We start from the raw sequence: 13,114 nt of genomic DNA, 5'->3' as shown, positions 1-13,114 counted from the left end.
ACCTTATCCTGTCCTGACTACTGCATCAGCCTCTTCGCTGGCCTCCCTGTCTCCTCTACCCACTCTTTAAGAACCCCCAGTGGTCCTCCTAGCTTATCTCGCTGATCTTGTACTACAACCTCTCGCACACACTCTTTCGTCTAACATCCACCTATTCACTGTACCTTGAACCCACCTATCTTGCCAATAACCCTTTGCCCACATCCTCCCCCTCTGATCTGGAACTCCTTCTCACTTCATATATGGTAGACCACCACTCTCCCCACTTCCAAAGCCAGCAGCGTGGGTCAGTGGAAAGAGCATGGGCTGGAGAGTCAGAGTTCATGGGTTCAAATCCTAACTCCCACTTATCAGCTGTGTGACTTTGGGCAAATTACTTAACTTCTCTGTGCCTCAGTTACCTCATCTGTAAAATGGGGATTAAGACTGTGAGCCCCACCTGGGACAACTTGATCACTTTGTATCTTCCCTAGCGCTTAGCACAGTGCATTGCACATAGTAAGCACTTAACAAATGCCATCATTATTTTAGAGAAGCAGCGTAGTTCAGTGGAAAGAGCACGGGCTTGGGAGTCAGAGGCATGGGTTCAAATTCCAGTTCTGCCACTTGTCAGCTGTGTGACTTTGGGCAAGCCACTTAACTTCTCTGTGCCTCAAATACCTCATCTGTAAAATGGGGATTAAGACTGTGAGCCTCACGTGGAACAACCTGATTACCCTGTATCTTCCCCAGCTCTTAGAACAGTGCTCTGCACATAGTAAATGCTTAACAAATACCAACATTATTATTATTATTATTAATATTAAGTTCACATTTCGTCCAAGAGGCCTTTCCCAACTAAGCCCTCATTTCCTTTTCTCCCTTACCCTTCTTGTGTCATCAGTGTACTTGGATCTGTACCCTTTAAGCTATTAATATTCATCCTACCCTCACGCCTTGCACCTGTGTACATTTCCACAATTTACATTAGTGTCTGTCTCCCCATCTAGGCTATAAGCTCTTTATGGACAGGGAGTTTGCCTGGCAACTCTGTTGTATAGTATTCTCCAAATGCTTAGTACAGTGTTCTGCCCAGTGTAAACTCTCAATAAATACCATTGATTGATACTCTGTCTCTTTCCTCATCTATAAAATAGGAATTCAATACCTGTTTTCCCTCTTTCTAATACTGTAAGTCCCATGTGTCTCACTTGATTATCTTGTATCTACCCCAAAGTACTACAGTGCTTAAAAAATACCACAATTTTGTAATCTAGCAGCCATCTAATCCCATTTATCGCTCGAGGAAGCTGAAGCCCAGGGAGATTCAGTGACTTGCTCAAGATGAAGACAGGAGACCAGGGCCCTATATTTGAGCTACCTTTGAGGCCATGAGTATAGGTGTGAATGGCCCTGTCCCAGGGCTCTGGAGTTTGCTCCTTCAGCTTTGGGAAAGAGATCAGTGAGGGAGTCCTGAACTGGATTCCAGGGAGCTGTTCCAGGCCTGCTGGAGAGAGTACTTCCCCAACAATATCATTCCTGCAGGTGGGCGGGTGGATTGTCACCTACCCTGGATCATGAGGAGATCTCTAATTTTCCCAGTGGGAGGGAGAATATTCCAAGAGGACAGGCAAGTGATCCATCCTCTGCTAACTGGACACTGGGGATTCTCCCAGCAGGGGCCATGAACACCCAAAGGTCACATCTCTCTCCTCCTCTTCCCACAGCGGAAATTCTGGAATTGGCTGGAAATGCAGCAAGGGACAACAAGAAGGGGCGAGTCACTCCCAGACACATCCTGCTGGCTGTAGCAAATGATGAAGAATTGAATCAGGTATGAGGGCTGTGGGGGACATGGTGACCACAAAGGACTGGGGACTCCTTGCCAGGTCACTGGACGACTAGGGACCCAGATAGGGATTCTCAGGTACTCTGCTCCCCTTCTGCAGGGATCCCACCAGAGATGGGATGATGCTTGCTTGTTGGTCAGCCTCTGTGAGGGGCTAGTGCAGGTGGGGATCAGGCATGGAGCAAGCCCGCAGATATCACTGCACCCTGGTGGTGTGAGCACAGCCCCAGCCACCCCACCCAGGACCTGGGCCACCTTTTTCCTGGCCTGGGTGGCTTTTCTGGGGACTTCTGCCTTCCTCTCATCAACTGTGATGTGGTGGGAGTCTAGGGGTGGAACACAGAGGGCAGCAAGTAGACCTGGCAGCAGAAGAAGATCTGCCAGGCAACATGTCCAGGTTCACTCAGTTCAGCTTTTGAATATATTCAGAAACAGCAGTATCCTCCTCCTTCCCCTATACTAGTTCTCTATCTTGGCTCAGACAACCTTGACCCAGTCTTTGAGGAGGAGGTAGCCATAAGGGCAGCACTAAATTTGAGAATGCGAGTGTTATATTGACCATTTTCCATCAAGGTCTTCCTTGCCCTCCACCTGATTTCTTTTCATCTCAGCCTAATTATTTCCAGGCTGTGTGGGCCTATGACTACTTTCAAACCTGGTGCTCAGCTGGGATCACTTCCAAAAAGATTGTTACACTTGGTTGCTTTACGCTGCATACTGCCAAGGTGCTTGAAAACACACATTTGTGTGTTGTTTTGTTTTGCTGGCCCACTTCAATTGTGTGCTTCTATTTGCTCCTTTGTGAAGATTTTGGGACGTAAATTTGAGCTTCTGGAGAACAGCAATGGCAAAAATAATCTACCATGCTGGATTTGCCTGTTTTTTCAGTCAGTGTGGTCTGGGGGAAAGAACACTGAAGTAGGGAGTCAGGGGACCTGGGTTCCAGTCTCACCTCTGTCTCTGGCTGCTGTGTAATCCTAGACAAGTCACTTAACTCCTCTGGGCCTCAGTTTCCTTATCTGTAAAATGGGGGAGAGGATACCTGCCTTCCCCTACCTCTCAGGGGTGTTGGGGAATGAGCTTTGGAAAATTAAGAGGCCAGTAACAGTTCAAGTTGTTGTCACCAAGTATTGCCATTGTGTTTGTCTCGGCTGCCTGGGATGGAAGAGTTTGCAAATGCAATATTAAGTGGTTCCCCAGGAACCTGGAGGTCACTGATCCTCACCATGTGCTGATGCTTTGTTTGCAGCTATTAAAAGGGGTGACCATTGCCAGCGGGGGAGTATTACCCAACATCCATCCGGAGTTGCTCGCCAAGAAGCGAGGCTCCAAGGGCAAGCTGGAAGCCATCATTACAGCACCACCTGCCAAAAAGGCTAAGTCTCCACCCCAGAAGAAACCTGTTTCGAAGAAAGCGGGGGGCAAGAAAGGAGCACGGAAATCTAAGGTACTTCTGCGGTGAAGCTGGCATGGGCGGTGGTACATTATAAGGCCAATCCTGAGTGGGTGAGTCCCAGCTGGTTGTTAAATCCGTGGCAAAGCTGGTATAGGTGAATCTGGCATTGGGGGAGTCTGACTGGTGAAGTAGACCTGACTTGGGGTAGAATCCAATGTGGCTGAGCCAAGCTTTGATGAGCCCTAAAATGCCCCTTCGGAGGCTGTTCTTTAAGATCTGTGTCCATCTTCAGGAACACAACTTGGCCATTTACTTGTACTCCAAGGTCAGATCTACACCAAATAGGGAGAGACTGGGGGGCAAATTAGTGAAGAGAAATTTTTAATCCTCTTCTAGAAAAGCTTTCTGGGTTGATCACACTGCCATTCTCAGTCATATTGAAGGGATTCTATAAGACCCCGAACTGTTCCTCACAGGGAGAGAAAAGACAAATACTGGCCCTGCCAACTCCCACCACATTCTCCCCTGGGGTGTAATGACTGTGGATGAGTTTATGGTATAGACTCGTGTTGGGATGAGTTTTCCAGGATTAGACATGTCTTTCTCTTCTGAACCATGTAGATGCTGTTGTAATGAGTGCAAGCTCCTATCTTCCTATGGGTAGGTATGATCAGGTTGCCACAGAAGTGCCACAGAAATGAGTTTGCAGTCAACCAGACTCATACCAGTAAGGGAGCCAGCTAATTCCAGTAGGACTTTGGATCTGGCCTGCAGTAGCTCTCCAGAGTAACAGCAGTGTGGCTGGCACTGAACTTCTCCAGAATGGGATTTGGATCAAAGCCCAGGGTGTTTTTTCCTGCAGAGCTAGAACGACCCCAAAGGTCCACGTTGTTTCCCCTGAAGAAAAGTCTGTGGGGGCTGATCAATCTGTCATATTTATTGGGCACCCACTGTGGGCAGAATACTGTACAAAGCACTTGGAAGAGTGTACAGTCAAGGCCAAAGTCTCACCCTCTGCATATCTGAGGGACCTCTAATCCTGAAGAAACCTGGAACTGATTTTGAAGCCCACCTTGGTTCTCTGAGTGTCCCAGAGGCCTGATGTGTTTTTGGTTTTGAAAGATCTGTTACAGAAACCAACCACCCAGAGAGTTGACATGGTCTTCCCAATGTCCATTTAAAACTCTCCTAGAGTGAGAAAGAGTAATAATAATAATTGTGGTATTTGTAAAGCGCTTACCATGTGCCAGACACTGTCCTAAGCGCAGGGTGGATAGAAGCAAATGAGGTTGAACACAGTCCCGGTCCTTCATGGGGCTCACTGCCTTAATCCTCATTTTACAGATAAGGAAACTGAGGTACAGTGAAGTCAAGTGACTTCCCCAAGTCTCACAGCAAGCAAGCAGCAGAGCCGGGATTAGAACCCACGACCTTCTGACTCCCAGGCCCATGCTGTATCCACCAACCTGCTGCTCCTCAGTAGTAGGTGTGATCCAGAGCATTAGGAGGACTCTGCTCCTGTCAATAAGTCAAACAATCAATCATATATATTGAGCATTTACATGTGCCAAGCACTTGGGAGAGTATTGTAGAATAAGTAGACATAATCTCAGTCCCTAAGGATCTTAAAATTTCACAGGGGAGACAAATGTTACAATAAATTACAGTTATGGAAGGCAACTATGAGAGGATGGATAAAAATGCTGAGAAGGTCGGGAGTGCTGAGTTCCTAAATGCTGAGGGGCTATGGACTCAACTGCAAAATTAGTGCGGTATGGAGGGAAAATTGGGTGTGGATCCTAGAAATTCCTTCACGTTCCACCTCAAGCAAGAGTTTCCCTCTCTTTCCTCGGCCAAGAGACACAGTTATGTCATTGAAGCGGTCTTCCTCTTCAGATTCTTGTCACCCCCCTTCCCACTCCACCCCTCCCCCAAACAGATACATACACAAATTCCTATCTGCTACAGCTATCTCAGTCTAGTGTAGAGACTAATCAATCAAATCAATGGTATTTATTCAGTGCTAACTGCATGCAGAGCCCTGAATTTAGCACGCATACCCCTAGGCTATCCTCCTCCCCTTCCACGAACCCACAGAGAATGTCTTTGTGCCCATCTCTCCCCTTTGTTGCTGGGCAGGGTCAGGTGACTGGTGGCAGGGGCAGGTCTCTGGGCCAGTCAGCCCGAAGACAGCCACACCAATTATAGCACCCTCCCAGCCCTCCCCTCCCTACCCATCTCAGATTATCACCACCATTCAGAAGAAAACTACAATATTGAACAAAACCTTGGAAGTTATTTCCACATTTTGCCAAGATTCCATTCAGTCTGAATTCCACATTCAGGGACCCACAGGGATTTCACCAAATAGTCCACTGCTCGTTCTTGAAGTGGGTGAAAATGCTTCTATTTTCCCCGCTACGTTCCCTGTTTGTCACCACCTGTGGTGGGTCTGTACTGGACGGGGAAGGAGGGACCAATGGGGTGCATTTTTAAAACTTAAGAAATGAGGCTACACGGCCCTACTGAGGATTCCTTGTGCTCGGCAACATCCTGAAATCTACCCACTGGAACTAAAATCCTTCCTCTAGGATTCCCGGCCTCAATGGGCCCACGTCTCTGGCCCTATTTAGCAGTTTATATCCACCTGAAACCCAATCTTAGCTATTTGGATTTACCATTCTGTTCCCTCCTGGCTAGTTATTATTCCTCTTAGAAGAAACTTTCTTAGCTGCTCAAAACTTGGTTAGCTCCAACCCAAACCTCTAAAAATCAGAGTATGTAGTAAAACGCACTGTTCAGAAGGGCACTCAGTAAATATCCATTACTAGTACTTCATTTCTGATCCTCTGGTGTTTCCAGTGTTCCAGTGACTTTCTGAACTCTTGACCCTGACCTCCCTCTGGGCTTTATTTTTTCGGGACCCCTAGTAGCTGGATCTAGTGCCCAGAGTTTCTAAATAGCTATCCACAGATCTTTGCCCCCAAAACTAATTTCCCCTTGATTATAAAAGCAGGAAGTCTGTGGTGGTGGTCTGTTTTCTCTCCACACAATCAAATATATTGTCTGCTTACTGAACTCAAATTCGGCTAGCATCAAATCCTTTGGGAATTGAAATTGGACCCACAAAAGTCTGATTTTCCAAACATTTGTTTAATGTAGATTGTGGTTTCGGCTCCTACTAGATAGATGAGAATCCTTCTGTTCTGATCTCCTTAGTTCAGAAAAAGTCTTAAAAGGTCTTTGAGTGTGATTTGGTGTGTGGCTCGTTCTAAGTCTGCTAGGGAATGTCCTCACTGAAAATGCTGTATTCTCTTTCAGTTTGGTACCATTGGGTTTGTTTGCATCATCTGGACTATTACATGACTTAGAGCATTTGGATCTATTGAGGGATCCTCGAGGGGTCATTAAACCTGATTTGGGAATGACTCAGTGGGAACACTGTTCATTTATGGATCTGGAGGGGACTAAATCACCAATACTGACATCCCCAGATGATCTTCCCTTCTCCTCATGGGGCTTGGTGAGGTGCAAAGGGTTTTTGGTGGACTTGCTTTGGGGCAGAGTAATAAATGTTTATGTAACAAAGTAAGGGATGAATACATACTTACAGCACTTATGTATATCAATTGATGTATGCTACTACTACTGCTACTAATAATTGAATTATTTGTTAAGCACTTACTATGATCTAGACCCTGGGGTAAATATAAAATAATCAGATTGGACTCCTGTCCCACATGGAGTTCACAGTCTTTGGGGAAGAGAGGACTGATATTGAATCCTGTTTTCCAGATAAGGAAACTGAGGTACAGAGAAGTTAAATGCCTTGCCCAATGTCACTCAACACTCAAGGTGAGGAGCCAAGATTAAAACCTGAGTCTCCTGACTTCCAGGCCTATACTTGTACCATCAGGCCCCACTATTTCTCATTAGGCCCTGGTTATTCACTTCTTCCTGTGAATTTTGTGCTTTTCTCTCCTACTGGATTATAAAGTTCTTGAAGGCAGAGACTTTGTCTTCCAGCTTACTTGGGCTCTCCAGGGCAGTGAGTACAGTGTGCCGTACCCATAAGCACTCGATAAATACCACTGAGAGTTGACTGATTGATAACCATTCTGATCAGGAGGTCCGGGTTGGAAAGAACTCTTTTTTTTAAGCTGGCCCTGGTGCACTAGTTGCTTGGGTCTCTGGAATTTCTTTTGTCCCAGCCCCTCCCCGACCCAGGAGAGGGGCTAGAGAAAACCCGGGATGCCATGACCACCACCATCATCTCTTAAACATCCAGTTGACCCTAACCTTACAGTTGAACATTACGTGAGGCCCACACACCAAAGCTATGGTAGGTTTCATCCAGAGCCAGGGAGCTGGCCTCGACCTACTACAGAATTCCAGACCCCTACAACTCTTATGCTGGTTCCTCTCTCTTAGAAAGTGCTGGCAGATTCAATGGTCCCCAACTGAGAAGCTCCCAGGGGTCGGGCCAGGCTCCCTATGAACTACCCTTTGATATGTTCTCTGGGTCTCCAGCTCTTGGGTTGAATTCCACCACAGTGACTTCCATGAGTGCTTCCACCAGGGGAGGTCAACTAACACACTCTTTTTATGCAAGAAGAAGCAGGGTGAAATCAGCAAGGCAGCCAGTGCAGACAGCACAACGGAAGGCACACCTGCAGATGGCTTCACCGTGCTCTCAACCAAAAGTCTCTTCCTTGGCCAGAAGGTACGTTAGTACACCTCTAAAAACTGCCATCCGCCTGAGAGCCAACCCCACTCTCCTGGGATTTGAAAATGGAAATCCGGGCCCTTTGGGGAGGGTTGGGGTGGGATGATATCTTCAGAACTAAAAGCAGCCAGTCACCGGAGTGGCAGAGGGGGTGAACGAGGGACAGGAGATAGGGAGATGACAGATGAAGAGGGAATGGAAATGAGAACTGGAGTAAATTCTGGGAATCCTTGAGAAAGAGAAAGAAAAAGGTCTGGAAATGCAAGCCTAGGGAAAAGGCAGGGAATTGAATTACTGGTGGGGGCTGGTGGAGGGGAAAGGCCATAAATCTGGGATACTGAAAGGCTAAATACACAGGGACTGGAAGGTGTGAGGGCAGGAAAGGCTCGTATATAATGTATTGTCAACAGATAATATTACATTCCTTCTTGTGCTTGGTGTGTGTTAGGGGTTATATATATGAAATTAGACCATGAAATTAGCCAGATGCCAGAGGAGCCCTTGGCAGAAAACAAGTGGGAATACCTGGCAGGTCACTTACCACATCTGGAAGAATTTCATTTTCATTTTTTGATAGAAATATTCCTTATCATCAGAATGTTTTTATATACCCATACACAATTTGAAAGTGAAAAGTATTTAGCCAGTATATGGTTACTACATTGTGCTTACTGCATCGCTTTCACTTTCTGAAAAACCAGACTGCTTCTCAAACTTTTTTTTTTCCATTCCTGGGCAGGATAGTTTTGAGCTGCTCTAGGGATGTAAAGGAGACCTGGGGTTTTGGAACAGAGAATTGTACTTCACTGGGAGCACACAGGGTTTTATTAAAGTCCCCACATATGTTTGAATGTTCATGAATGTTAACCATTAATGAACAGCCCTTTCAAACCACAGCAAAATAGAAGAATATACAGTCCAGATATCAGGTACCTGGATCAGCTGGGTGGCCATTTGGATGGAAAGAAAGGGGCAGGGCCTGGAAATGCTGAGGAGGAGAAATATCCAGGATTGTGTAACTGATAACTGATTGTGGGGGTTGAAACAGAGGGAGGAGTCATGGTCAGTGCCAAGGTTGTAGATTTGTGAGCCTTGGTAGTTGGTGATGGTCTTAATTGTGATGGGAAAGTTGGTGGAGGAAACGATTTGGGAGGAATGTGAGGAGATAGATATACTGATATATTTTAGATATACTGAGCTTGAGGTGCTGGTGGGATATTCAGATAGCGATATCCTGTGGGCAGGAGGAGATGCCAGGCTGTAAAAAAGGAGAGAGATCAGGGCCAGATCTACCTCTTATGGTCATCTGCATAAGAGGTGGTAATTGAAGCTGTAGGAGTGAATGAGATTCTGAAAAGGGTGATTTAAAGGAAGAAGAGAGGAAGATGCAGAAAAGATAGAGGCAGAATTGGCAATAGGGACTGGGAAAGCCAGGCTATAGAGGCACCAGTAGAGAACTGTGTCAGTCAAATCAAGGTGGGATAGTATTTCCAGTAGCAGGGGTGGCCAGCAATGTTGAAGGGAATAAGAGCTCAAGGAGACTTGAGATGTAGTAGAGTCTTAGATTTGGCAAGCAGTATGTCATTGTGACATTGTAGAGAGTGGTCTCGGTGGAGTGCAGAGGGCAGAAACTGTATTGTAGAAGTTCAAGAAGGGAATTGGAGAAGAGGAAGTTGAGCCAGCAGGTGTACACAACCCTTTCAAGGAGTTTGGCAGGAATGGAAGAACGAAGAAAGGATGGGAGTTGGAGAGTGCAATGGGGTCAAGGTGCAGTGGGGTCAAGAGAGGGTTTGTAGAATAGGGGAGATGTTAGTGTGTTTGAGGGCAGAGGGGAAGGAGCCCAGAGAGTGAGCAGTTGAAGATGGTGGTCAGGAAGGGAAGATGAGTTAAAGTCCCAGTCCTTAGAGGCTTCAGCTTCCCAGTGTGTTAAGGCCAGTAAGACACAGACTGTTGCACTAATATCTGGGCTGGCTTGGGAGCCTGAGTCAGCAGATCTAAGTGGGAGCATTGGTTGCCTGGGTAGCCACTGTAGCAACCTTTGCCACCCACTTTAACCAGCTCTTTTTTCAGGATTCCAGATGATTGAGATTCCCACCTAATCAGATCAGATACAGTCAGATACAGTCACTGTCCCACCCAGAGGGAGGATGGACCCCCACAGAAAGATAAACTACAGGCAAAAAGTAATGACAAATTCAGCTTTCCAGTATAACACTGTTAGTTTGGATTGGAACAATTACATTCAATAGCTAAAAAGTATATAGGGGTGGCAGTAGGGGAGGGCAGTCCACAAACCCCCTTCCTCCCAAGTGCCAGGCAACAAACTGCTGAAACCTTCCTAGCATCACTAGTGTTAGGAAGATGAGCAGACTTCTTCTCTCGGTGGTTGGTGGGTTGTGAGCAGTAGCCTGTCCCCGAGATTGGGCAAACCCCCATGGTCTGGGTCTCTGGACCTCACCAGTGGAGGAGTTGGACTACCCCTGGGACAGGGTGGAGACTACTCCAGGAACAGCTTCTCGAGGAGAGAGAAGAGAAAATGAGAGGGATCTGGGGCCAGGTAGCTGCTACCCACGGGGAAGCAGCATGGCTCAGTGGAAAGAGCCCAGGCTTGGGAGCCAGAGGTCATGGGTTTGAATCCTGGTTCTGCCACTCGTCAGCTGTGTGACTATAGGCAAGTCACTTAACTTCTCTGTGTGTCAGTTACCTCATCTGTAAAATGGGTATTAACTGTGAGCCTCAAATGGGACAAGCTGATTACCTGTATCTACTCCAGGGCTTAGAACAGTGCACTGCACATAGTAAAACGCTTAACAAATACCAACATTATTATTATTATGTATCTGAAGAGAAACTCAACCTGGGCTGGGAGTCAGCTGGTTGATTGTGATCCTCATTACCCATGGGAAAAGGAAGAGGAAGAAATTATTGCTTCTCTCTTGGCAGGAAAAAAGGTCAAGTTGACACCAACCTCAGTTCTGACCAAGAAATCCTCTCCGGGGTCTGAGTCAGCTGGTGGCATAGCAACATAGAGCAAATTGATCAGTTGGTTTTCTGTCAGCCAGCCAGATTTATTGCGTGCTTATTGTGTGCAAAGAACTGTACTGAGCACTAAGAGTACAGATTAACAATATAACAGTCACATACCCTGCCTCTAAATAAAATTACAGATATGTATGTAAGTGCTGTGGGGCTGGGACGGGGGAATGAATACAGGGAGCAAGTCAAGGCAACGCAGAAGGGAGTGAGAGAAGAGGAAAGGAGGCCTTGGTCAGGGAAGCCCTCTTGGAGGAATGTGTCTTCATTAAGGCTTTAAGGAGGGGAAAGTAATTGTCTGTTGGATATGAAGAGAGAGGGCATTCCAGGCCAGAGGCAAAGGGTGGGCGAAAGGTTGGCAGCAAGAGAGACAAGATTGAGGTACAAGTACAGTTTGACTGGACTACATACACCCTCACATTTCCACTTTAGTAATTTCATGGGCTATCCCTCACCAGGATTACAGTTTACAATAGTTGTGGTTTCTACCACAAGACCCTGCTTTCTTCAGTAGGTAGTAAATACGGGAGTCCTCTTGCCTTTGCACTGCACAATAGATGTCGGGGCTTTCCTTTTGCCAGGGAACGCCTCGTTCCCACCCATGTCTAAGTGGATTCATTATCCTCCCATTCACATTATTCCCCATCTGTCCAAAAGGGATAATGATCAAGGCTGGAAGAGGTGTTGCCAGCACATAAGAGCCTCTCTAATTTACATCCCATAACAGGGCTCAACAGAAATCACTGTTGGGGGGAAATTAGTGGATTTTTTTAAACGCTCAATGCTAAGGTCATGAGTTCAAATCCCAGCTCTGCCACTTGTCAGCTGTGTGACTGTGGGCAAGTCACAACTTCTCTGTGCCTCAGTTCCCTCATCTGTAAAATGGGGATGAAGACTGTGAGCCCCACGTGGGACAACCTGATTCCCCTGTGTCTCCCCCAGCGCTTAGAACAGTGCTCTGCATATAGTAAGCGCTAAACAAATACCAACATTATTATTATTATTATTGTTATTACGCTCAATGCTAATTGCCCGCTATTTGCGGGTCATCAGAAAATCCATAAAGAGTGAATGTCAACAGACCACCATAAGTGACAGAATATTGTGTGATAATTTACACTGTTTAGAGCCATTTAATTTGATGAAATTTTACTAAAATGGAAGAGGCTGACAGTACAATAATGAATTGAATAACCCTGTCAGACTAATAATTCTTAGAAAGCAGTGACCGAAGCCCACGATTCTATCTTGCCAAGTGTATTCCAGTGCTTAAGAGGCATTTAGGTGAACCCAGTACCCAAATCCTCTTCACATCAGATTCCCAATAGAATTGACGATCTGCAACACATGAAGAGTGCAATGCAAAAACAGTAGAAAAATCTGGGCTCAGGTGAAAGTGTGCATTTTGTTGACAAAGGGTAGACATACAGGCCTCACTAGGACACCTCAGAATACCACAAAATTCAGCCTGTTGTCATGTATAATGAGTAAGCATTTTGGTTTTAGAGAGTTTATCTTAAGAACGTATTTTACACTAGTTCATTATTTCATCTAATTAGGGGGAGAGTCAGAAAATCTGCTTCATCTTGTGTTGTGAATAGTCATGGAATTAACCCCATCATTATTTTTACAGAAAAATAGACGATGGAGGGTTCTCGCTTCAGACTTTTGCGGTTCTCTTGAAATCTGCGAGATTGAGAAGCCTAAACCAGATAGAAGTTTGCTTTTGACAAAGAGAAAAATTTTGTTAGCATCTCCCCAGAATCATCTCTTGGCTCACCTCTTTATAACCCCAAGGTCACACTTTTCCGGTGGGCGACACAGCTCCGTCTGGGCATAGGAGACCAGTGCCTGGAGAGGCTCCAACCCAGTGGGTGGAAAGGATGCAATCTGTTGGTTCCCTAAGTTCTGAATGTTAGTTGCTAAGCTACTTGCAAGAAAGAAGTGGATTTAGCAAACTGGACTTCTTGTTAATGAGGTTACACCTGACATATTGATATCGTGAGAATAATTGCTTTTATTTATTCATTCAATAGTATTTATTGAGTGCTTACTATGTGCAGAGCACTGTATTAAGCGCTTAGAATGTACAAATTGGTAACAGATACAGTCCCTGCCCTTTGACGGGCTT

At 45.9% G+C, this 13,114-nt stretch overlaps 1 protein-coding gene across 5 annotated transcripts in view; it reads left to right on the top strand.

The window, feature by feature from the left end:
- LOC114808650 (core histone macro-H2A.1-like) overlaps window positions 1-13,114 on the top strand; it is a 104,077-nt gene that overhangs the window by 59,252 nt on the left and 31,711 nt on the right. For 2 of the 5 annotated variants that reach the window (XM_029056435.2, XM_029056433.2), the window contains exons 3-5: window positions 1,707-1,813; window positions 3,078-3,275; window positions 7,840-7,947. In XM_029056435.2, coding sequence (XP_028912268.1) covers window positions 1,707-1,813; window positions 3,078-3,275; window positions 7,840-7,947 — 413 coding nt within the window. Of the gene's footprint in view, window positions 1-1,706; window positions 1,814-3,077; window positions 3,276-7,836; window positions 7,948-13,114 lie in introns of all 5 variants that reach the window. The other 3 variants (XM_029056434.2, XM_029056432.2, XM_029056436.2) reach the window with 2 other exon arrangements.

The sequence above is a fragment of the Ornithorhynchus anatinus genome, chromosome Y1, assembly GCF_004115215.2.
Source record: "Ornithorhynchus anatinus isolate Pmale09 chromosome Y1, mOrnAna1.pri.v4, whole genome shotgun sequence".
NCBI classification, from domain to species: Eukaryota; Metazoa; Chordata; class Mammalia; order Monotremata; family Ornithorhynchidae; genus Ornithorhynchus; species Ornithorhynchus anatinus.
Note: the sequence above shows the minus strand (reverse complement) of the source record. Positions and strands in the feature narration are given on the sequence as shown.